The sequence below is a fragment of the Perna viridis genome, chromosome 11 (genome assembly GCF_037379345.1).
Source record: "Perna viridis isolate PV_CMFRI_1.1 ecotype Kerala chromosome 11, ASM3737934v1, whole genome shotgun sequence".
In the NCBI taxonomy this organism is placed as follows: Eukaryota; Metazoa; Mollusca; class Bivalvia; order Mytilida; family Mytilidae; genus Perna; species Perna viridis.
In genome coordinates, this window is record NC_142455.1 from 10,593,609 (window position 1) to 10,617,722 (window position 24,114).

At 33.3% G+C, this 24,114-nt stretch overlaps 1 protein-coding gene and 1 long non-coding RNA gene across 3 annotated transcripts in view; one reads left to right on the forward strand and one right to left on the reverse strand.

The window, feature by feature from the left end:
• Nucleotides 1-16,865, reverse strand: part of LOC148602947 (uncharacterized) — a 50,822-nt gene extending 33,957 nt beyond the window's left edge. The window contains exon 1 of the long non-coding RNA XR_015916403.1: nucleotides 16,732-16,865. This is a non-coding gene — a long non-coding RNA (uncharacterized LOC148602947). The remainder of the gene's footprint in view (nucleotides 1-16,731) is intronic.
• On the forward strand, nucleotides 1,052-23,220 carry LOC148602948 (polycomb complex protein BMI-1-like). 2 transcript variants are annotated; one of them, XM_088551921.1, is made up of 10 exons: nucleotides 1,052-1,156; nucleotides 6,708-6,819; nucleotides 8,346-8,442; nucleotides 10,797-10,852; nucleotides 11,395-11,439; nucleotides 12,387-12,495; nucleotides 13,883-13,940; nucleotides 16,313-16,411; nucleotides 19,062-19,142; nucleotides 20,013-23,220. In XM_088551921.1, exons 2-10 carry the CDS (start codon nucleotides 6,708-6,710, stop codon nucleotides 20,547-20,549), a joined length of 1,194 nt encoding a protein of 397 aa, XP_088408047.1. In that variant the 5' UTR covers nucleotides 1,052-1,156; the 3' UTR covers nucleotides 20,550-23,220. The 2 variants fall into 2 exon arrangements, with proteins under 2 accessions (XP_088408047.1, XP_088408048.1); XM_088551922.1 differs by lacking the exon at nucleotides 1,052-1,156 and adding an exon at nucleotides 2,289-2,434.
• Nucleotides 23,221-24,114: the final 894 nt, after the last annotated feature.

Consider the following 24,114-nt stretch of genomic DNA (forward strand, 5'->3'; position numbering starts at 1 on the left):
AAATCTCTAAATAAAGTCAAAATTCTTATTCCTTATGTGATAATTTATTCAAGCAAAATTTTGCATGGTGATAAAATATTAATATTATATAAATCAAATTATGATACGTACTCTACATATTAAGAGGGAATTTAGAAGAATGTAGATTAAATTCATAAATAGCTGTGGTTAAAGGTCTAAGTCTCTGTATAGATTATACCATGTTATTCCGAAATATCTTTAGATAAGAACTCATTTCATATGAACAAATATAGATTTCAACAAATTTCAAGTGCAGTTTGAATTTTTATTTAGCAAATTTTTGATTTTTTTTCTCGCTATCTGGAGTATTATTACGATAGAATAAGAGAGAAAATCCCTGTATTGTGCCAGGAAAAGGAACTAATTGATAATCATTAGTTTGAAATATTCATGAGAATGCTGAAACTGTAATCCGAGTGGGCCGTGTCCTTTTTCGTAACTATGGGAAATGAAACTATTTCGAATTTAAAATAAATTAAACGAGTACACATATTCGAAGCCACAATAGAAGATATTAAATACACAAGTAGTTACATTGATAAGAGACTTTATATTATACAAATTTGTACAAAAACCAAATAAACAGAATAAAATATATACATGTACTAAATAAGTTTTAAAAATTAAACAATATGTAAAAAAGCCACAAAGAAACAGAATGGCAACCACAAAATTAATCATAATATTGTACAACATTTAGAACCTTATGTTGGATCCCCAATTCAAGGTGTGTTAATTTTAGTTATTTTTTTTTACCGAAATAAAAAAAAATACATTCAAAAACTGCTCTCTTTATCAATATAAGCCGTTACGTTTAATTTGGCCAAAAAATTAAAATTTTCGGCCATTTGAGAAGCGCCGAAGGAAGTCCCAGATGTCGGTTAAAACTGGGTCAAGCCCGAATAAAAAATCTTTTGTGTGTCATTCTTCACAACTAAGAGAAAGTTGTTCAGTATCTGTTCGCTGATTGGCTTAGATAAAATTGGTTCTAAAAATAGCTCAATAACACACAAAGCGACCACCAGCAAAACATCACGTGATCTCTTATCGTACATTTTAGCGTTGTTACAAATTTTGATTTTGTGGAAATAAATATAGGATTTATTACATATCTACAGGAGATAAATCAACAAAGGTACGTTACATAGAATGTTATTTAAATGATCTGTATATTTTCGTTAAATCGTTGTTTAATGTCAACATTTTAAAGATACACATTGGCGAGATATTTTTCATTGACCCCGCGATTAAATTAAGATACAATTCAAAATGGCGTCTGTTATTCCCAGGGCTAATTTTATCATATTTTGCATTGTTTTCAATCTTGTGAAAAGTGTGTCGGCTTTAGGACTAATTGATTATGGTGTATGTGTCAATGTCATTATAATATTTACATTGTTATAACATGTCAATTTGATAATTATCTATATTTAGCTGAAAGAGGTGCGTGACCTCAGCAGTTAAATTCGTAAATAACGCAAATGTCATTGGTTCGACTAAAGTTTGTCTTGATAAACATTCCTGGTTAATATTTGAGAATTTTACTTCAGCTGATTAAATTTAGAATTGTGCTAAATTATAATGTTATGTGAATGTGTGAAAATGTCATAAATAATTTACAATGTATTTTTTATTTAACTTTATTATAAATTTATATACTATGTTGAAAGTTCTATGTATAAACTGGCCTAAGTTCAGTTTTAATAAGATTTTATTGATAAAACACTTTATTTTTTCGTATACTATTCAAATTAATGGACATTTCTGCTAAAATGTTTCGTATCTCAATACAGAGTGGTATTTCCATAGCATGAAATAATTTTACATTTTCCCTTTGCAGTACAATATATTGCATAATTTTAAGCTCTTTTGAATTTTTGTATTATAAATTCATGAAGATAGTAAAAGTTAAGATTTAAATATAATATCTTAATTACTCATTTTGTAGATACAGTTGTTTTCTTGGGTCATAAATTAAATATTTTAATACGTGTGTGTCATTTTGAGTCAGGAAGAGATTACAGGCACAATTGTTAAAAGGATCAAATTTTTAATATGAGAATATTGAATTTAAATCGAAGTTGTATTCGTCAGCAGATGTTCCTTTTTTCCAAGACGCTGGTTGCTTCACCTGCTAACAAAGGAAAACGAATATTTCATAATTCAAAAATACGCTAAATAGATAAAAACCCGATAGTCGCGTATAATTCGAAAATAATTATACAAAACAAACAGAAAACCTGAATTCTGTATGATTTCGACTTCTTGTGGATTATGTGGTCAAATACTTATTTTATCGTTTAACTGAACTAAAAATACCCTTGACCGTAATACACATAGTCATGTGATAAGATTCGACCAATCAGATGAAAGATAAATTCAGTAACAGAAGATTTGTCATTTTCGTCAAAATGTAAGTTTTCTTCATTTTGTTAGAACAAATACACCAAAAAGATGAGTAACTTCAAGACGCAGATGTCTTTGTTGTTTCACATTATTTAATTGCGTCACTTAATCTTCATATCAACATTTTAATACCGACATTGAAAGAAAATTAGTGAGAGCCTAGCTGCAATTGCGCAAGTTTAAATTTTCTTGTTGAAATCTCACGTTTCTACACTTTCTTTTCCTGTTCGAAATTTCACTTTAAACCTCAATTTATTTGTATCCCCCGTGTACATGTTTATTTACGTTGTTGAACAGTTCATTCGTTGTACACTTTTTAGGTTGTAAATGCGCTTTTCACTTCGTTAGTTCAGATTGCACCGAATACTGCTGTGGCAGCGAAAGCTTGTACTTGTATTAAAATATGGATTACATAGCCTGGATTCCATTGATTGAGTAAAGCTGTAAATTATTTTTGTATTCGATATTTTTTATGACGACTCCGTTGGTACATTTGCTATGTAAAGAAATACAAAAATACTGTTCATATGCATAATATAAAGCATGCACGCCCTCATTGGTGCAGACAACTCTGTACAGTGTTTTACAATGTTTATTTGGCATGAAAATGAAATGGCGTTTATTTTCGTCTTCTAGTTCATAAAAGTTTCATATTGTTCACATTTTCCCCATATTTGAATGAACTGACAATTGTAAAATGTGCATATATTACAGTCATTACAACAGTGTAGTATGTTTCCAGCACAAATTTGTCCTTTATAACTAAGGAACACAATGTAATAGGAAACATAAAGAATGAGTTTTCTAAAAAAAAAAACACAATTGGACGGACTGTTGGTGTAGATGTATACGTACATGTACATGTATACGAAATGTAGATGTAGCTACAAGTAGTATTTATGCTTGTACATGTATCTCAATACACATCCATATTTCAGGAGACATTCTAATAACATCTTTCCTCATATTCCTGTCAAAACTATGCAAAATAGGATCATGTTTTTTATTTGTTATTAAAGAAACAGAGTATACACGTGTGAACGATTTTGTTTGAAAGTTTTCTATTTAATTTTGATTTTTTTCTCTTTTTACGATGAGAAAGTGTCATTATTTTAGAATTTAGTGTTTATGTAAAAATATGTATGTATATATGTAAAATAAGTAGTCATATATATGTACTTCTTATTTGAGCTAATGGTTCCCGATCGTCCTATATATATTCATTTGTACATGAAATTTTTCACGTTTTTCATATTTCGTCGATTACGACAATTTTCATGATTTCACTTTGTATGTTTATTAGGTGTCCTGGATGTACTTCCCTAGAAACGTAACGCGAACAAAATAAAATGTTAGAAAATTGAGTAGATTTTTTATCTGTATTTTATGTAACACCATAGGTGTATAACTTATAAGGCATCTTCGGTAACACGAATTTTTAATTCACGGTAAATTACTTTTTTTAAATACATGTAGACAATGAAGTATTGCAATTAAAACTTACACGTAGTAGATTATGTGTTAATTCCGATTTGAGGATAATGTGTTTCTTTTTCGGAATATCAAACCAAGAGAAAGCATGCATGATTTGCCCATGTGGGATTTTCTAACCCACCAACATGGTCAGGTCGTGTTTGCATTTGTCAATTTTACGCCCCGTCGATAAGACAGATAATAACATCGCATAGCTGACCGCGATAGCTCAGCTGTCAGTCATAATTTACAATTGTAAATTATACTGACACATGTCGTATGTTACAAAAAAAAACTCTCAATCATTTTTTATAAAAAAAATTATTTGTCAGAATTTTCTGATACACAAAATGTACTTCATTTGCATAGTTCTGTCTTGTAATCTTTATTTACATACGCATATAATTGTCACTAAAAAATCAAATCAAGACATTTGTTTTCGGAAGATTCTGCTAGAAAATTCAAACACACAAGAATTCTTCCGAATTTTATGCATTGTTTAATAGAAAGTAAATTAATCGCATAGCTCACTTCTGCTAATAAAGTCATTATTAAAAGAACAAAATCGATATTTGATTTGTTTTAGCCAGCTTTTACGGACGTGTACTTTACAATTTTAAATGTGCGTTAGATTACATGTACGTTAACTGTACACACAATTTATACATTCCTTTCGCGATCTATTTTTAAATCCTTAAATTCAGTGTTTTGCTCTATTAGCCTATATTAACGTATTTCAATATTTAGGTCATCAAAACCACAACATTAATTGTTGATGTACAAAATTCAGACCGATGTTTATTAATCATGCCTCTGAAACATGCGCTTCTACCAACGTTTTAGATACGGGGTTTACACACGGCAAATCACGGTATTTCTTAATAATCAATATTTATAATTTCCACAACGTTGGAAGACACGATAAATTTCCTTAATTATGGGTTATCAGAGGCTAAATTTATTCCACTCCGGCATCATTTCGTTTCCGGTTTTGTTCTAATTTCAGATCCCCTGTGTCTATTATGATTTATTGAAATGGTCAAATTACTGAAAAATACACTGATGATATAAACTTTGTTTAATCTATGACAAATAAAATCGTTAGTAAAATATTTCACACCAGTACTTATTTCACGCATATTTATATTTCACATATTTATTCAACAACAAAATCAGTAATAAAGCATTAATCATTGATAATAAAAAAAGTATATATTTGATTAATAAAATATGTCAGTTTATCTGGCACCCTTTCCAAATTGAATGTCATATAATAAAAAATGCAATGTATCTGCATTTACAAATGTTATAAATATAAGAAATAAAAATATTATTCTTATGAGAAATATGCAAAGTTTACAAATAACGTTGAAAATGTACTCATGTAATTAACAATTTTAGTTGAAAATGCAGTACAAAACTTTCATTTATGTTAATCAGTATCTTTTAAAGTGTTTATTTTCATTGTGAGTAAATTTAAAGTAATGCATGTGTAGAGACTGAAATAAATTATCGAATCTTGAATCGTAATGAATGACACGAAATTCATTATGAAACTAAAAGAATCCATTAAGAGATAACGTTTATCAGGCTAAATCAATGTTATTGATTTCTTCAAAACCACAAACAGTACTCAGACTTGGCACTAGTCTCTCTGAATTTTTTTCAATTAATATTACTATCCAACTACATTCATTCATTATCCATCTGCATTTTAGAAATATAGACAGATCTCTGTACAGCAGATATAGATACTGAATAGTTGTACATTTTATAAGAATACGTGTGAAATGTACATATAATGTAGTCCGAATTTCTTCTGACCCTGCAACCCTCCTCTCTTTTATTTGGACTTGATATGTGCGACTGGGATATCCAAATAAAAGGAGGTTTGCAGGGTCAGAGGAAATTCTGACTATATCTGTACATATAGCAATTCAAAGACCGTATATAAATTGAACTGTTATTTCTTAATATCATATTATTAATGTTGCTATAAAAACGGCCCACAGAAATAGAGTATATGTATAATGTGGAATAAAGTACATGTTTTAAGTTAAAATATGTAACTGTTCTCTCCTCAGTTGATATGTTTTATCTGATAAAGATCCATAGTTATATTTTTACAGCGTCATGATAAGATGGGTTTATTACATGTATAATGGGTAATATTTTTAGGCAAGCATGGAATAAATCATACATGTATCATAGCTTTTCGATTTCATGCGTCGATGCTCAAATGAAAATAATTATACTGGCCCTATAAGTGCTCGGTACATGTGACGTCAGTATGAAGCATCCCAGCACGCACTGGAACGGTCCCTCATGTGTGGTATGCCTCGGCTTGAAAACACTCATCTACAATTTCTTACGAAGATCGCATTCCTTGATATAATTGAGAGCAAAATATGATTAGCAAGCTAAATCCATTTATCATTTGAAGTTTGTTTAACATATAATATGTTTTTTTACTATGAGCAATATCCTACTTTTAATGCGTTTAGAATTTCAGTCGCACTCCGTTGTAGGTTAATACGATTTTAATATGGGTTCCCATTGCACTGCGCCGTAGGTTGAGGGCAGATTATTATTTCTAGATAATATGATATGAAAGAAATGTACTTTTTGCGAGGCCACAGGCCGTGTATGATATATGGTGTCACTGTACTTTTGTATACAATTTTTACTGAACGAATGCATCATAGAATTCGGGAAACAAAATTATAATTTTTGGCGCCCAAAATAAAAGCTGAAATCTTCCTATATATCATGTCGTTTAACGGACAACATTTCTTTTTCTTTTGTAGATGAATCGGACATTAAGAATAAAAATCACGGATATGAATCCGCAATTGATTTGCATTTTATGTGGTGGATACTTGGTGGACGCATCTACAATCGTGGAGTGCTTACATTCATGTGAGTATTAATTAAGTAATTGTTTATGGTACGTACATGTGCATGTATAAGTAAACGAAATTATGTCGCTAAGACAATAATTCAACTAGGTACGATACTAGGTTTGTTGTCAGGTTTTATTTCTTATCCAAGTTAGGTCTGAGAAAAAACTTACCCTACACACTATGTTGCTTGCCTACCCTAGAACATTTTATTGGTATTTTTTTTACGAAAAGCGTAAACACTATCATGTTTTAGCTAAGCACCATGCCAAAAACTGAGTCCCATTTTTAATTTCCCCGTATACACTTGTAGAGTATATAAAAAATTACTTTTTTTTTTCAAAACTCAATTGTCGTAAGCCAATTCACAAGCGATTTGAAAGAACATTTCATCTTATGAAAGAGAAATACACGTATCTAGAGAATAAACCATTATCAGAGCTTAAAGTTCCTAAATGCCATTTATAAAGTTAAAATGGAAAAAAAAATAAATATACCCACCAGTAAATATTTAATGTATTTTTTTCCCACTGAGTTCAACTTCTTGTTATTTCTAAGTTATCTTATTAAATCATCGACCCAAATAGGCATATAACTTTCTGGGTTTATTCTGTCTTTCATCAAAATTGATGCTTAGGATAGCTTAACAATTTTGTTATGAAAAATATGATTTTATATAGATTTTGTGGGAAATTTTAAAAATATTACACACTTCTGGCATGGTGCTGTATTGAAGTCAAGATCTCTATATGAAATTATTTTAACAAATAACAAAATGATTTAACCTACCCTTTTTAACCATAAGTAGACATATATTTTTTTCTCTTGGCCTTAGTCACAGTATCTCAAGCTTACAATTTAAATTGTGCCACTGACATGTAGACTCAAATACATGTAGTATATGTAAATCATATACACATTACTTTTATGCATACATGTATGTAAACATTTGTAAATAGCCATGCTATAAAAAGAAATTACATTTAGTTGAGGTCTACTAAGAGTGTTTGTGGCCCACGAAAAGGTAAGAAATAAACTTTAACCAACCCTGAATTAAAAATTTACTTAAGTATTCTCAGAATAGCTGTTAGCTGTTAACTGTTCATTAAATCCGTAACACAGGTCAGACAGGTCGTGCGGGTTGGCTAGTATACATTTTGCAACTCTTTGTTACAACATTCAATCATGTCAATTTGAAAAATGGGAAGAAAATGTCATATAGATGTACATTTTTACAATTGTATATATACAACATAACTGCACATGCGTGCACAGATACAAAACAAGAACATTGTAATAATAAAAGGTATGGAATTTATTTAGCTGTCATGCATTGTTACTGCATGACCAGTTGTGGAACTTGAGAGGGAGTCCGAGTGATGGAACATACTCACTTTATTGAGAAAAAAAAATCGTGCATTTTATTGGTAAAATTTGTCCAGATCAAGTCTTGATTACTTTTTTTCTTAAAGCTCCTCTCTGGATCCGCCACTGCGATCTGCTTGATTCTTGCATTGATCTGTACCAATGACATTTCTCTTCCAGTTTGTAAGACGTGCATTTGTCGATATCTAGACACCAGTAAATGCTGTCCAATTTGTGACACAATGGTACATAAAACGAAACCGATGCAGAACGTCAGGTAAGTATTTTTTTTTCAGCAGCACCTACCGTGAAAGCAAGTCTAGTAGGTGTTCAACTCAATCTATCTGTCATGCTTATATAGGGGTTACATACTCTATGAAAGTCTCTCTCTCTCTCTCTCTTTTCTTTTATTTGTGTATTGCGTAATTGATATACGGAAATACCAAAAAATGGTATTTAGTTTGTGACTTGTCACACATGTAGGAAAAATCATTTATTTTTGTCTTTTGTGCACGTGTTTCATATTAAGTAATAAATTAAACCTTACCACGAAACTGTTGCACGATATACATGTAGGCCAGAGGAAAGCACGAAATTGTAGAAGTCACAAATTTGTAAGGTCCCCTTGCAACTAACGAACATCTGACGTAGGCATTTCATTTTAGGTGCAACATATAACATATCCTCTCTAAAGTAGAAAATTAAATAAACGAAAAGGCTGAATAGTTTTCCAAAGTTTTTCGATTGTTTTTCACTTGAGTGTTTGATTTTGGGTACTTCCCGAAATTTGAAATAGTCTTTAGTAGCTAGCTAAAATGGACATAAGGCGACAGGCAGGCCATACCAAAGGACTACAAAGAGGGTCTTGAAACATTCCCTTTAGATTCATTTGTCTGCTGGCATACAGAAATGAGATTATTTCTGGCTGAATAAATTTTGAGTCCCTTTAGAGGCTATTTGCCTTAGAGGTCCGTTTAGATCTGACCAGATTGGGACCGCACAAGCAACGGATGACGTTAAAAACCATCCTATCTATGTCACTATAACCGTCGGTGTTAAGAGCTGGAGGATATATTCCAAATGCGTTACCTGATTTTATTTTTTTTGTCTCTTTGCATAAAAAGATCCAGCGATTTGTTCGTTAAAAATAAAATGCGTATTATAGACGATCTTAAAGAAGAAGTCATTTTCCTTCATAAACGTATAATGAAAATAAATTATCTACTGTACATCGACAAAATATGGACTTTTTCTACGACAAGGGCATAGAATATAATTTGGAAATGAGCCATCTAGGTACAAATGTAAACCTTGACCCAATCACAGTTCTGCAGATCTGTCTGAAATGCACAAATGCAAAAAGATTCGCATCACTTAAGTTACAAATATATGGCCCATGTTTGTTTCTCGGTGTTCTTATAGAACTTGTTGTAAACGTCATACATGTACACGTGTGATACAACATTGTTTACATTCTTTCAGTGGGACGATGGATGTCAGGGGGAAGACAGGAAGTGGGAGGAAAAGGGGGGATCGGGTTTGGAAGAAGGAACTGCTGTCTTACTTTCCACCCGGACTTTGTTATATAATGTATTTGTTTGAAGGAATAAAAGTTGATACATATTTTGTTTTATACCATGCATTTTGATATGTTTTTTTAGATTAAAAATAGCTTACAAAATATGTCTGCAAATGTGTATGAATTTCCAATTTTTAATTTATTTTTTTTTAATGCGAATCAAGTTTAAGCGCCTGACTATTTTTTACCCATTTTAAAGGATTTCGAACAAAGAATATAAATAAAAAATATCAACGACATATATTGAAATAGAATAATGTAGTAGGTATGTTGCGACTTAGAGTCAAATAAATTAGCACAACGTCTATAAATTTTTGTTTTATCTTTATATTTTTATAATTTTGATTAAGAAATACAAAGTAAAAGGTTTGAATGGTCTGTGTTGTGAATTTAGAAATTTAAATGTTAAATTAGCATAAATTTTAGTCTTTTTCATATTTTGTGACAGTAATTTACGAGATCAAAATTGTACGTAAGACAAACTGAAAAAAAGTAGTTGAAATGAAAAAACAGAATATCGTTTAACATTTGGAAAATATTAGTTCAGACAGAGTCGGTATTTGTTTACATCTGCAGTCATTGAACCTTGAAATTTTTAAGTATTCATAATAAGCCTGTCACGCCATGGTGTGCTCTAAATGTGCAGGTTCCAATGTGAATGTAAAGTCATCATGACAAGCGCGATAAATACGTTATACATTTCGTTTGTGGTAGTGTAAAAAAGATGTATATGGCCATGTTTTGGCACACTCTCACCAAATCCCACCTGAAAGAAGCAAAGCAAGAAATCTTCTAGAACCCCTGGGGCATGCCAAAGAATACTTTCTAACTTTTCATCCAACGGAGAGATAGCACCAGCGCGCATGACCGAATTCCGTATACTATAAACCAGTCAGCTAGGCATACTATATAGATAAACAGTGAATTGAGACCTACAAAATTAGAACAAATACAGCATGGTCCACGCTTCTATTCCGGTCCACGTTTCTGTTTAGAAATTGGTTTACTAGTAGTCTAGAATTTTTATTATTGCTTTCAAATATATGTTTCAGGTTGGATAAAACGCTACAAGATCTAGTCTACAAATTGATTCCAGGATTATACAAAAGTAAGTTCAAACTCACCATACATCATGTATACATATTATATGTAGTTATCGCCCCTGGACGCCTCAAGTAAAGGGAACTTTAATTAAGCCCTTGGGATTGACATCGAACGTTAGCGGCTCATCATGAAAAAGATCATAAATTAATAAATAAATATAGTTTTATAATGCAGTATGTGTAGTGTACAAATTCGACAAAATGTTGAAGATTTAACATTTTTGACATTCTGCGTATCGTGGATAATCTTTGCAGTATTTAAAGGTGTTGGGATTACTTTTTTATATATGGCGAATAAACTGCATCATCACCGTGTATATATGGAGTACATGTATACATACATATAAGGGGAGTTGGCGCATCGAACATTGATTTGTTTCGGATTTCCGGAGATTACTGGAGTTCGTTGGAGATGTCTGGATTGACAAATTGTTTATTCTGTAATGGAGGTTGCATTATTTCATTTTGCAGATGAAAAGAAGAGATGACGTGATTTTTATGCATCTTATTTATTCTTTGATCGAAGTAAAATTATATTATTTTGCAGATGAAATGAAAAGACGACGTGATTTTTATGCATCGTATCCAACGGGTAAGTTGTTTATACATGTATGTTTCAACGATACCATGTTTCAGGATCTCACCCTGAATGACCAAGTTGTCTTTGTGGCCATTTTACTCTTATAATTTCTTTTGTTGCCAAGTATACCGACAACTAAGATACCAAGAAGCCATTTTGAGGGCTTTTGCTTGGTATGTAAATCGCAGAAACCTTATATTTCAGTTGTCATATATTATTATTATTATTATGTTTACAAAAAATCTATCAAAAACATGGGTTAAAACACGTCAAAGATCGACCGTTCTACAATTAGCAAGCTTATTCAACAAGCAATTTTACTATTCTAAAATGATAGGAATATATAGTGAAACCTAATCAACAACATTGCCTTAACACTACTGGAGTCTGACACGAACTTTTGTCAACGAGAAGGAAGAAATATTTTATCATTGCTTACGTACTACTAGTTTTCAAAAAGCACGATTTTAAACAAATAATAACAGGATAGTTACTTAGAAAGTGTGAATAACCAAAATATGATCACAAGTGCCGAAGAACGCCTTGATTTAACGAATGCGCTGAATTTTGCCGCGCACCAAGTTCCGCGCTTGAGTTAAATCTGAACGCGTTCTTGGCACGAGTGATTGATTATCATATTTATTATCTTGATTTTCTTCATCCGTTATTTTTTTTTTTTTTTGCTTTTAATTCAAATGTTGTAAACGGCGGATTATATACATGTGATGCTTTGTGACGTTTTGGCGGGAGAGAATACAAAAATGAAATTACTGAATTTATTTCAGTGTTAATTATCAAAAATTTATATTCTGGGAATATTGGGTAAATTACTATTTAAATTGCTATTTATATAATGTAAGAGATTTCTGTCTCAGCTCTTGTGACGTTCCTAAGACGTAAATGTAACCATTTTGCCAATTATTTTGTTGTGGTGTTTATTGTGTGTGTGTCTTTTACAGACCAGGACCGACCTCCAGGTCCAAGTGAGGACCGAGGGAATGAGGACCATGATAGGCTGATATACACAGAGGATGAGAAGATTAGTCTAGAACTGGAACTCTTTGCAGGGTATCTATATATTTAGCATTCTTTGGCCAGATCAATGTTTTCATCCATCTTTCTTGGATGATGAATATGCTTGGAATTCAATGTATTCTATATGTATGGAAATATATGGCTTTTTTTTCGGATAGTAGTGGTGTATTTTACTGGCAAGAGTAAATTTTGATTTTCGATGCATGTTGAAATCACGATTTTTTCTATCGAGAGGGCAGAATTTTTTTAAAGTCATTACTTCGCCGACGAACAGTTCTACTTCCTATAATGTACATCCAAGAAGTGAAAAAGTGCTAAGCTTGGTAGGAAATGTAATGCTTAATTGATAAAAATTGCTTGCATATTATATATTTTTAATCATTGGCTTAGATCTCTTTTTTTTACCGTCAGCCTTTGCTGTATGATGTCTTTTAGTATACTAATGATATTCATGCCAAAATTCTTAAAGATGGAACATAAAAATTGCATGCATGTATGTTGCATGGGATGACGCAGGTGTGTTGTAGGTGGTTGTTTTTTCAGAGTCACCTTTTTTCCAACACCGTTCCACCGTTTTTGCTGTACATCACATTGAAATTTTTTTTCCTGTCACGACCTTTTTTTACGTTTGTCACTTGCTTGGTCAGTGCCAGGTAAATCTTATTTTATTGTCCTTACAAAAAGCGGAAACAAAACACGTAATTCGGAATTTGTTCACGATACTTGTTACACTTTACCCGTGTGACTCTTAGTGAAAATTGACAGAATGTACACGTATTATGGTGGATTATGGGGGGATTCGGGGTCACTTCATATATATACCAGCATATACAGGCGTGTCGCTGGAATAGGTCTGTTATTCTAGAGTTCAAATATATGATTGGGTCATAAATTTGTTCCTTTCCTATGTCAGTGGTTTACTATTTATCAATGGATCATTTTTAAATGTATAATTTATTGATTTTCTGCAAACCTGCTGGAGACCTAAACGGTCTCCTAATCCAAGAAAGGTGTTTAGGTACACACAGGGAGTGTAATTTAAAAGTCCCTGGTACACAATAGTAGAATATATGAATGGGTATGTATTTTGTGCAGACAAGTATATGAATGGGAGTGTTGTTCCAGTCCCAGTTCCAGCTGCACCCAGTACCTAATTTTAACAAAAGTAACACACCCGGTGACACGTACAATAGTGCATTGGAGTGGGTATTGCATATATGAGAACATGTATTTCTTTTTATTGGGACATGAGACACATATAGAAATATTACAGTACTGCTATAGCCCCTAACTCTGGAATATACTGATTTACTGGCAGTGACGAAAATCGCGATGCAATGTAAATACGAACGTGATTAAACATTTGCTGGTCTGATGAAGCAGTTTATCGGTACTAGAAGGTTCTTTCCCTACATTTCAGATTTGATCCTTCGACACATTTACCGGACAAACCAACTGATGATCCAGATAGGTTAAAGGTAAGATTTATTTATTATCTTCGGCGACCTGTGCCATGTACTCAAAGGCAGAAAGAGGATTAGGGAAAGTCATGAAACGAAAATAGACTGATCTTGATTGGTCCCCTCCCGGGATACAGTAAGACTCGACTGCCGAAATCCGGATTAGTGTCTGGATTTGAAGCACGGTTGTTAAGGGTTCGCTTCTGAGTCCGAATTTTGTAAAATCTACATCTTATGCAATGATGTTTTATCTTTAGAGGTAAAGGAGCACTGTACAGGGGTGTCCACACCCAGCTGACGAATCAGCGGTATATTGCAACGAAGTGTTGTATAGATTAAGCAGCATTTTCATAAACCGGTTACATGTCCATATTTATTATTTTACATTTAGGTAACACGCTGATGCATGTTTTGCTTTTCACCATTTCCTTTCTTCTTTTCGACTGAGCAGTTTTATCCTTAATGTCCCCTATCGACAATTGTTTATTTCTATGAATACGGTACATTGAAAAAAAAACTAATACATGTTTTTCTATAGAAATGTAAGTTTGATATAAACGAAAGGTGTTAAAAACTGTTCATCTCTTTAAGTAGCTGTCTTTGTAAGAATCATGCAAAATCTGAAAAATGTGATACACCCGAAAAAAGGCTACATATTTTTATTTTTGTAATGAAGTTTTTTGGGTCTATACTATGAAATGAGTAATTATTCATTCAAATCTGCCTGCTCTTAGGAGATAATCAACATTGAAAATCCAATAGATTCTATTGTATGTGAGTGCCATTTACAGAGTTATCTCCCTTAATTTTGAAATCTACAGCGCATTCTATATAACGTTTATCTCCTAAGAGCAAGGGTTATGTGAAAAACCACATGTTATATTGTGTTTACTATGACATTTCAAAAAAAATATCAAAAATAAAAATATGTAGGTTTTTTACCCATAAAACACATTTTGCATGATTCTTAGCTAGAGTGCTACTTAAATGTTAAACAGAAGAATATACCGATGGATTATGTTCTAAAGTTGTAAAAGCAAAGGGTATATAAGAGTAATCAAGGGAACCAAGGTTACAGCGGTAATCAAAAGAATGTAATCCAGGGACAAAGACCAGACATGGAAAACAGACATACACAACAAAGAACATAAAGTAACTAAAATTATACATACAAAGTAACAAAAGTAAATGAGCAACTCGGACTCCACTAAAAACTGGTAGCAAGGACCAGGTGCACCGGTAGGGTAAGCGTCCTCTGCTTTTCTAGAAACACCCGCCGAGTTGCTCATAAAAAGTCAAGTCCGGGGTAGACAAACGAGGAAAGGAAAACTATGACCCGTTCAATAAATAAGTTTTCATGGTGCTGATGGATACACCATAACGATCCACGAGTTCATGATGACGACCATAAAATAAACGATGGATTGTGTTGTGCAGGCACATAGAGAATATATCACATGAAAAGGTCATTTCATCATATTTCGACACATGATTTTGATTTCGAGCCAACTAGGCGTCTCTCTCCTGCACAGTATGTCATCTGCGTGGCAAAGTACATGAATTCTTTCGAATTTTAACATTAAACTGATTCCACCAAGGTTCGAAGTCACAAAAGTAATACACCAAAGTATAACGCGTTGTTATTCTGCAAAGAATCCAAACGGTTTCACCATTTGATAGGTGCTCGTGAAGCCATTAGATGAATATTATGAACACGGGGCTTAAAGAGGTATACCGAGGATAAGGGACACAACTCCTACAAACCAGTGGAGTATTTAGCATTTTACATCAATCTCATTCAAGTATTAAAGTAACTTGGACTGATTTCATTCTGTTACAAATGAAAACTTGATAGGCTTTGGTGAAATTGAATATCATGTCACTGATTTCAAGAGTTATGTCCCTTATCCTAGGGTCTACCTTCTTAAATCATCAAAGCACAAGAAATGCTTTATGGAATTTTGTGTCGATTGCCTTTGATGGACATTTTTGTATAAAATAATTAAAATGATATAGCCCTGGGGGCCTTGGGTAGCGTGATTGCACCAAGAGTGGGAGGTTGTAGGTTCGATCCTGGGTAAGGTTATATCAAAGACTTTCAATTAGGAGTCACTGCGAATTCTGTCAGGCACGTGGCATAAGGGAGACAGAATGACGACTGATGGGCTATGAATGAGAATAATTCTACTGAGTTGGATGACACGACTTCCCGTGGGCTTAGTGCTAGCATAATTTATTAAACATCCGACCTATCGGCCTATAGTACGTGGCACGGCCTGTCCGATTGATCAACTAGTCCTGAAATGCTTGGTATATCTGCCTCATAACGTTAAATTTTAATCGTTCAATTTATCAAATAAAATAGTGATATAATTCGTATTTTTTTACAGAAAAAAGATGTTCGATACCTGTTATGTCCAGCCGGAGTTTGTGTTGCGCATCTTAAGAAATTTGTACGATTCAAATTTGACATTCCAGAAAAGTACAAGGTAAGTCAACATCGAATGACGCTTAATCATAAGCTCCACGTAGCAGCAGACGTTTTCTTTTTCTGGTAGTAAAATTAAAATATTACTAGAATTTCTGGACGGAAATCACCTTTTCCTGACATTTTACGCTACCCCAATAGTCTAGCAGTCGTTAATTAGCTACAAGTACTGAATTATATTCTAAACAGTTCGTCTCTCTGGTACTATTGACGTAAAAAGGGTGATTATTGTAATCACTGATAAAATCACTTTCCATGTTACCAATTAAATTCGCTATCTAAGTACTAGTTATTAACTCCTACAGAACACATCTATCTTACCTTGCTTCAGAAGCAGTTGAGCTGTTCATTTTCAGGACTTTGGTTTTAAAAGTCTTCCTAAGATTTCTGATTATGTCAGTTTAACACGCACAACTTACGATGTGTCAATCATATGTGGTATGTAGTTGCATTAACTTCAGTACATCACGTGACAATTATGTATACGTTTCATGCACACCGTCTATTTATTTTTGAAATTTAAAATTTCAAGAGATTTTAATGTTAGCTTTTAAATTAGGTCAGTCTAATTTGAGCCATTTGTGCTGTGTCAATCATATTTGTTATGCCATTGCAATTAACATCACTACATTACAAGTGAGTAAGGGGGTCTTTAACGTCCTTGACTACCCTGTTGAGACTCGCACGGCCGGTCTGCATTACAATTATATACCCGTTTCATGCATATTTGGAAATTTTAATTTCTTAAGGTTTTTATGTAAGTTTTCTGATTATATCAAATTAATATGAACCATATATGCTAGGTCAATCATATTTGTAGTTGCATTAGGATGATTGCAATTCTATATCAGTTCCATGCATTTGACGCCGCATTAGATTGGTTCCCGATCGCAATATTCAGTATGTTACACATATACAAATACTCGTGAGAGTGTATTGCTAGCAGCTAATACCTGGAACGTAGTCCCGGGAACCAGGATAACGCCGCATGTACTATTAAATATTGAATAACAACGACCATGTGCGGCAGACGAGACAATTTCTGTGATTCATTTTGTTTATTTTGCCCTTCACCTGCGTCGCAAACGATGAGTTCCGGTCTTGTAGCTGCTCGACTCCGTCCGTCCATCACGCTTAGTCGGTAGCTGCTTATGTAATATGTTACTCAAAAGTACTAAACTAATACAATTCACAATTCAAACATTTTATGTGCTTACATCGACCTAACTGTGATTATGCTGTTGGAATGAACTCCATTTTGCAGGTCATTTCCAGCTACGTTATTTTCTTTTGTCTTACACATGTAATATTTGAAGATAAATAAGTGTTGTTACATTTGTACATGTATAGCATGTAGTTAGTAACAATTACCAAGTTATATGTATTCATTTATACCGCAGCGTGAAACATACTTCTTCAGATGTCCTTTAGTTAAAAGCCAAAATGACATAAAAGCTGCTTTGTAGTTCATAAAATATAAAGCCTAAAATTATTTCTATATGATGATACAATACGATAAACTGAAACTAGCATTTTTTGCGCATTCGTGTGTAGGAGCAGAAACAGAATATTTCTTGTCTGTCGTTCGACTCGGGATTTTAAGCGACAAGCAGCATAAGTCTTCAGTGACACTAAACGGTACACAAGGCTGTTTTGTATATTATATTATAAGTTTGTGTTCCTTGGTTGGATAAATAATTTGTTCCTTTTTTGACTAACCTCGACTTCATTTGGATTAGCTACGTTTTCCTTTGTTTTGAATACTTATGATGATTATGATGCTGGCCAAAGAAGGTATATTAATCTGGTGTTTGTGTGTCACTTTAAACTTTAGCAGACTAATTAATAATTAACGTTTCTGCTTTTCACGGTTGCATGCTGTTACCATTGTCATATGCTCCAAAGTTGGCTTGCTCTTCTCAGTAAGCAACGTAATAAACCCAATTCTTTAATTGACCATGGCCGGTCCGTATATATATGTACAGATCTTTAATTCTTTGAAATACACTACAGAACATGAAGTTTTAAACATTTCCACCACTCCAGAGTAGTCTTATTAAAAATGTAGTCATACGTAATGGCCTAGTTCTTAATAATTTACAACACAATCAATCTGTTCTAGAAAACCATTGTGTTATTAAGTAGTTTCAGTAAAATTCTGATATGTACATCAAATTAATCAATATTCATACTTGTCCAAAGTGATCAGAATCGACCTGCGTGGTCGTATCAAACTGCTCCGACTGAAAATTTTGTTAAAAATATCCATAGGTTTTTGACTTTTTGTCCTCAACAGACACACGATGTTCTGACTTCGTGATAGTATGTATGCGTTCGTCCGTCATGGGTATATTGTAGATCCAGCTCCTTTACCATCCACCGGATTTTATTGAATAATATGACACCACTATTTTGATTTGACCCTTATTACGGGAGTTATTGGACTTTGATATAAATGTACTATAGGTTTAACCACCGATGGGCCCACACACTAAATATCACATATTTCTGGATCTGTTTTCCAAAATATTTATTCATCATGTACGCTAGCTGATCGCTGAAGGTGAAAATAGTAGTATACGCCCTAGGTGTAGTGTAGATCAGCTAACATGAATGAGGTAGTTAGTCAGACTGTTTACTCTCTGTTGTAGATTGACGTCTATCACTCTGACGAGCCGTTAAAAGATTACCTTACGTTGATGGATATAGCATATATATACACGTGGAGAAGGGTAGGTGATAACAGCCAATACTGACTCAGTGATATACCACCTGGAGAGCTCCCTGTTCGCTGTACTCTTTTAGTAACCGACCATTTTATTAGAGTTGGGGCGGGGCTGGGATTTTTTGGAGAAAAAAAATGCTCCAAATTTTGGAGAAAAAAATTTTTTTTACTCATCCATTTTACAAATATCAATAATGATCCTATATTTTCCTCATCACTTTACACTTCAGATTTTCAACTAAATATATTGATTTGGGTTGCTGCTGAAATATGTAAAAAAATATGCGATTGTGCGAAAAAAAAACTCTTATCCGACATTAAATTCCAGTCCACTCCCTTCAGTATAGAATTGGTGGTGTCTTGCATGATTTGTGAATCATTTGCGAAACGTAGATGTTTGTTAATGCTATCTGTTAAAATAAGTATTTGGCAAATCATTGCGTCCGTTTCTTTCTTATTTAAAATACCGGATCCGTTTTCAGTGGGTACAAGTGCTATTCTCTGTAAGAGTCAGGCAGTGGGTGAATCATGGTAGAAAAACGTCTTCCCATGAAATTTCATTCAAAATGTTAATCTGAAATGCAGAAATGGCATTCATTTCTCTTTTAAGTGTCAGTAATTCGATGTATAAATTATATGAAATGCATTTCCATTTCATTATTATAGGAAGATAAATCACTTTTCAACTTTCTACTGTAACTGTTAACTCGCTAAGCGAACTGTTTTATGCATCCTTGTTCTTCACGCCAATGGAGGGATGCCCTGGATTTAAGGATACTGCATTTCAACGAAGTTAGTTGGCCACTTTCTAAAGACTTCATTGAATACTTTAATTGTAAATATTGTCAAGAAATTTAACCGAATTTCTGTTTTTCAGAACTCACCATTGAAGCTTATCTACAGTATTTACGAAGTGAAAGGCACGAAACGGAAAATACCGGAAGAGGAATACTCAGAGGATAAATTCAAGGTTCAAAGAGTTTCTTCTGATACAGAGGAAACTGATGCCTATAGTGAAAGTGAATCCCACACATCTCAGGAAGAAACGGCGAAGAAAGATTCGAATGAAAATCACATTCTCCCAACCGAGAAGACAATTTCTCCAAAGAAGGAGAAAGATAACAATGGTTACATGGGCATTTGTACAGATAATGACCTTCCGGTTGACCTGTCCAATCACAAATCAAAGACAGTGTCGTGTGACAGTATTACTGCACCGGACAAAATGGACACGAACGGTTTCATTGGGCATCATTTCTTACAAAAGCCTTACACTGTGAACCGAAACGCTCCGAATGGATTTTCTTTCAAACCGAAGAAACGATCAAAAAAGATCAGCAATATTTTGAAAACCAGTGGTGTAATTTCGAACGGTATATGTCACCTGAAATCGGAATACGACTTCAACGAGTGATCCAGTATAACTTTTTTTATTCTAAAGTCTTCCAACAAGATATTAACATAATGACGAGGACCACCTCAAAGAGGCAGCATTTTTACAAATCTACCGACCAATCTTTTGTAAAAGCCTTTATACAGATGCAATTTTTAACAATTTTCAAGGATTGATATAAAAAACTTGTTGTATCCCGAGCTATTATGAAGGATTGCAAGATAAAATTTAGGCTTAATGTTTGTCAATATTAGTGAAAAATAACAAGGACAATTTAAAGTTTTGGAATAGAACTTTTTAGTTAGTTGTCCAGTGGCGGATCCAGGGGTCCTTTTGTTCGATAATTTTGTGAAAGTTATGGACAAAAATTACCAAATGATAGTTTTGACATCAAATTAAACAAAAATCCAGGATAGGAACCCCATTTTTTTTAAAATTAGATCTTTCGATCTGCTACTCCTTGCAGCAATATGTGGATGAAGTCCTTGCTAGTCGTTGGCAAGGTTTTTTTTCAGTTAGCTTTATAATGCAAACATGCTTTGATTGTGTAGATGTTGTTGTATTGATTAGCTTTATTTGTTACTTCTCTGCATTTTATAGTGCTTTATAATGAATGAGTCTGGAAGGCTTTGAGAATGACGGTGCTATTTTTTTCTCTTCTGTGTTATATTTTAAGAACTAGGCCTGGACGCATTGAATAATCTCACAATTAGTATTTTTCATGTTCAAGTATTTTTATATTTTCAACTTTCTGCTATTTGGTTGATCAATTTTTTAGTTTTTAGCATATCAGTTTATGAAGTTTATCAGATATCGGTCCAGTTTTTTTAAAGTGAGCTCATTTTTTCATACGTAAAGTTGACATTCTAATTATGCTTTTATAATTGTTTTATCATCTTAATCACACACGGCAGTATTGATAAAAAACCACCTAAGTCACTGAAGTCCTCATAAAGTTAATTACTAGTATAATGAAACTAATTTAGACCGATTCCCTTAGGGAGTGAGTAATTTGCTCGTTATAGGCAGTTTTTTCGGTTAACATACTAAAAAATGCATTTAAATTGACATGAATGAATTTCATTATATGGCTGTTTAAGACAGGTTATTGTTTTAGTCAGAGTTCGGTTCAGACAGGGTTTACTATGCTTGGTTCTCAGGCCATTATATATCTTTAGAGTGTGCCACTTTACCCATCTGTATTGCCATATCAATAAGCAAAGACGAAAAGTACACATTTTGTCTGATTGCGAACAATGCAGAAAAGACCATTGTTACTGGGAGGGGAGAGTGGTGGACAATAACAAGTAATTGACAAAAAAACAAAACGCCTTTCTCTCTATCATTAAATGTCATTAAGAAAAACCTGAGAACCAACCAAGTTTCAATGTATAGTTTAAACAATGCTTTGTAGTTTAATTGACGGGTCGAAAGGCCATAGCTTGCAGAATGGAATCATTTTACAAACTAAGGTTATATTTAGTAAGTACACATGCACTGTAGGTTTACATGTACATGTAATTAATTAGGTACTGTTTTAATTTTCTTAAAATTTCCAGTGATTTATGTGATTATTTGAAATAGTAGATACTTTTGTCTAAACTATTTTTCCTGAATTGTAAAATCATTTTGAAGTTGGATAGCTTTAATATGCTGGTAAGATGAAATTATGAACATAGCTGTTGAAATGTGGATCGGACTTTCTGTAACCCGCCACACGAAGTGGCGTAGTATTATGTGACACCTTCCAAAAAGTTGCGTGTTTTCCGTCTGCCGTCCCCGACAGTTTCCAGGCGATAACTTTAGAAGGTATTGACGGACCTTTTTCAAACTTTTTATAATTGAGAGATCAAGTTCGACTTTCAGTTTGATAGGATTATTTGCACAAGTTTATGGTCATTTTTAGTTGTTCTGACCCCACAAAGTTTATTTTGCAACATTGCGGGATATAATTTAATATCCATTTAGATTCCCTATGATAAAGACTGTATTCTTCTTTTGTTTGCCTAGCGTGTTTTTCTATATTTTGTATATGAAGTGTTAGGACAAACGCTATTATTTTGCTATACGCACATGCATTTAGATTGATTTGAATGAATTATTTAAATTTTGCATAATATTTCTTTTTCTCCGCTGTGTCTATCGATCGTGACAAGTATATTCATTTATACTGGCAGGAATCACTGTAAAGATGTAGCTTTATTACATATAGTCTTGAAGGTTTTTTTTTATTTTTTCCATGCTCCCAGTTTTTAGTGGTGACCGAGTTGCTCATTTGCTTTTGTTTCTTTGTATGTATGATTTTAGTTACTTTCTGTTCTTTGTTGTGTATGTCTGTTTTCCATGTCTGGTCTTTGTCCCTGGATTGCATTGTTTTGATTACCGCTATAACCTTGGTTCCCTTGGTTACTCTTTTAAGACACCTACTCTTACGCTTCATTTAAATTACACAAGACTTTACTTGTGAAACAGTTATTCTTTTCACAAAAAATCGTAAGTGTAAAATTAGTCGTAAGTTATGACGTCATAGTAAATCAAAGTATTGTGACGTCATAACTTACGACTAATTTTACTCTTACGATTTTTTGTGAAAAGGACCACAGGACCTTCATGTATATTTTTCATGTTGAAAGATTTTTTTACTTGTTGAAATGTCTTAGCGACAACTACAACTAATAAAACTGAAAACTAATCTGGTGTGTAAATTTTTCGACTTAACGAAACAAAACTTCTCCATCTTCCTTTTGAAGTCCAGTCGCCTCACTTTCAAAGACAAACTTTCTCAGTGTTATTATTCAATGTTTAATGTGGATCGAGCATGAAACTTCTACAATATTAAACAAGTATTTTTAATGCGCTTGCTTCAAAGAAACTGTGAAGTTGATCAAAAGTTAAATTGATTGAATATTATGTTACAGCAATATTTGAAACTCGAAGGCAGGGAACAAACAGGTGTAAAATTAAGTCGGTACAATATCAGAACGCCAGAGATAGAGAACACGTGCCATGAAAACAAAACAAAAAACGAACTGAGTAATTCGTACACCACTTACACCTAGGAGAAGTGACCAAGTGTATACCGGTAAAGTGTAACCGTCTATCCTGGTCAGACTTTTAAGAACCAAAATAGTCCTGTAAATATCCAATCACTGCACATACACTGTAACCAAACGCAAAGAATAACGGTTTATGTCTCCAGTGCACTGCATACGATATTGTATACACGAGTCGAATTTTTTGATTGGCTATTTTCGAACTCAACAACAGATGGTAAATCGAAGGAAGAAGATGGCGTTTTAGCGATGATCCCGACAAAATTAATAGATCGATCTGATCATCGATCACTTATCGGTCACAAATCTAAAGATAATTGATTGATTAGCTTTGTAAATCGAACATTTGTCGGTCGCAGAAGTGTTCGATCGATGATTGTGATTAGAAATTTGTTCGATATCTGATTGATTAGTGATAGGTTTGAAAATGATTGATTGATTGTTGGAGTTTAACGCCCGAGCACCAATATTTCAGCTATATTCAGGCGATGAACATGAAGTGGATGATAGGTTTGAAAACATTTTTGAAACAA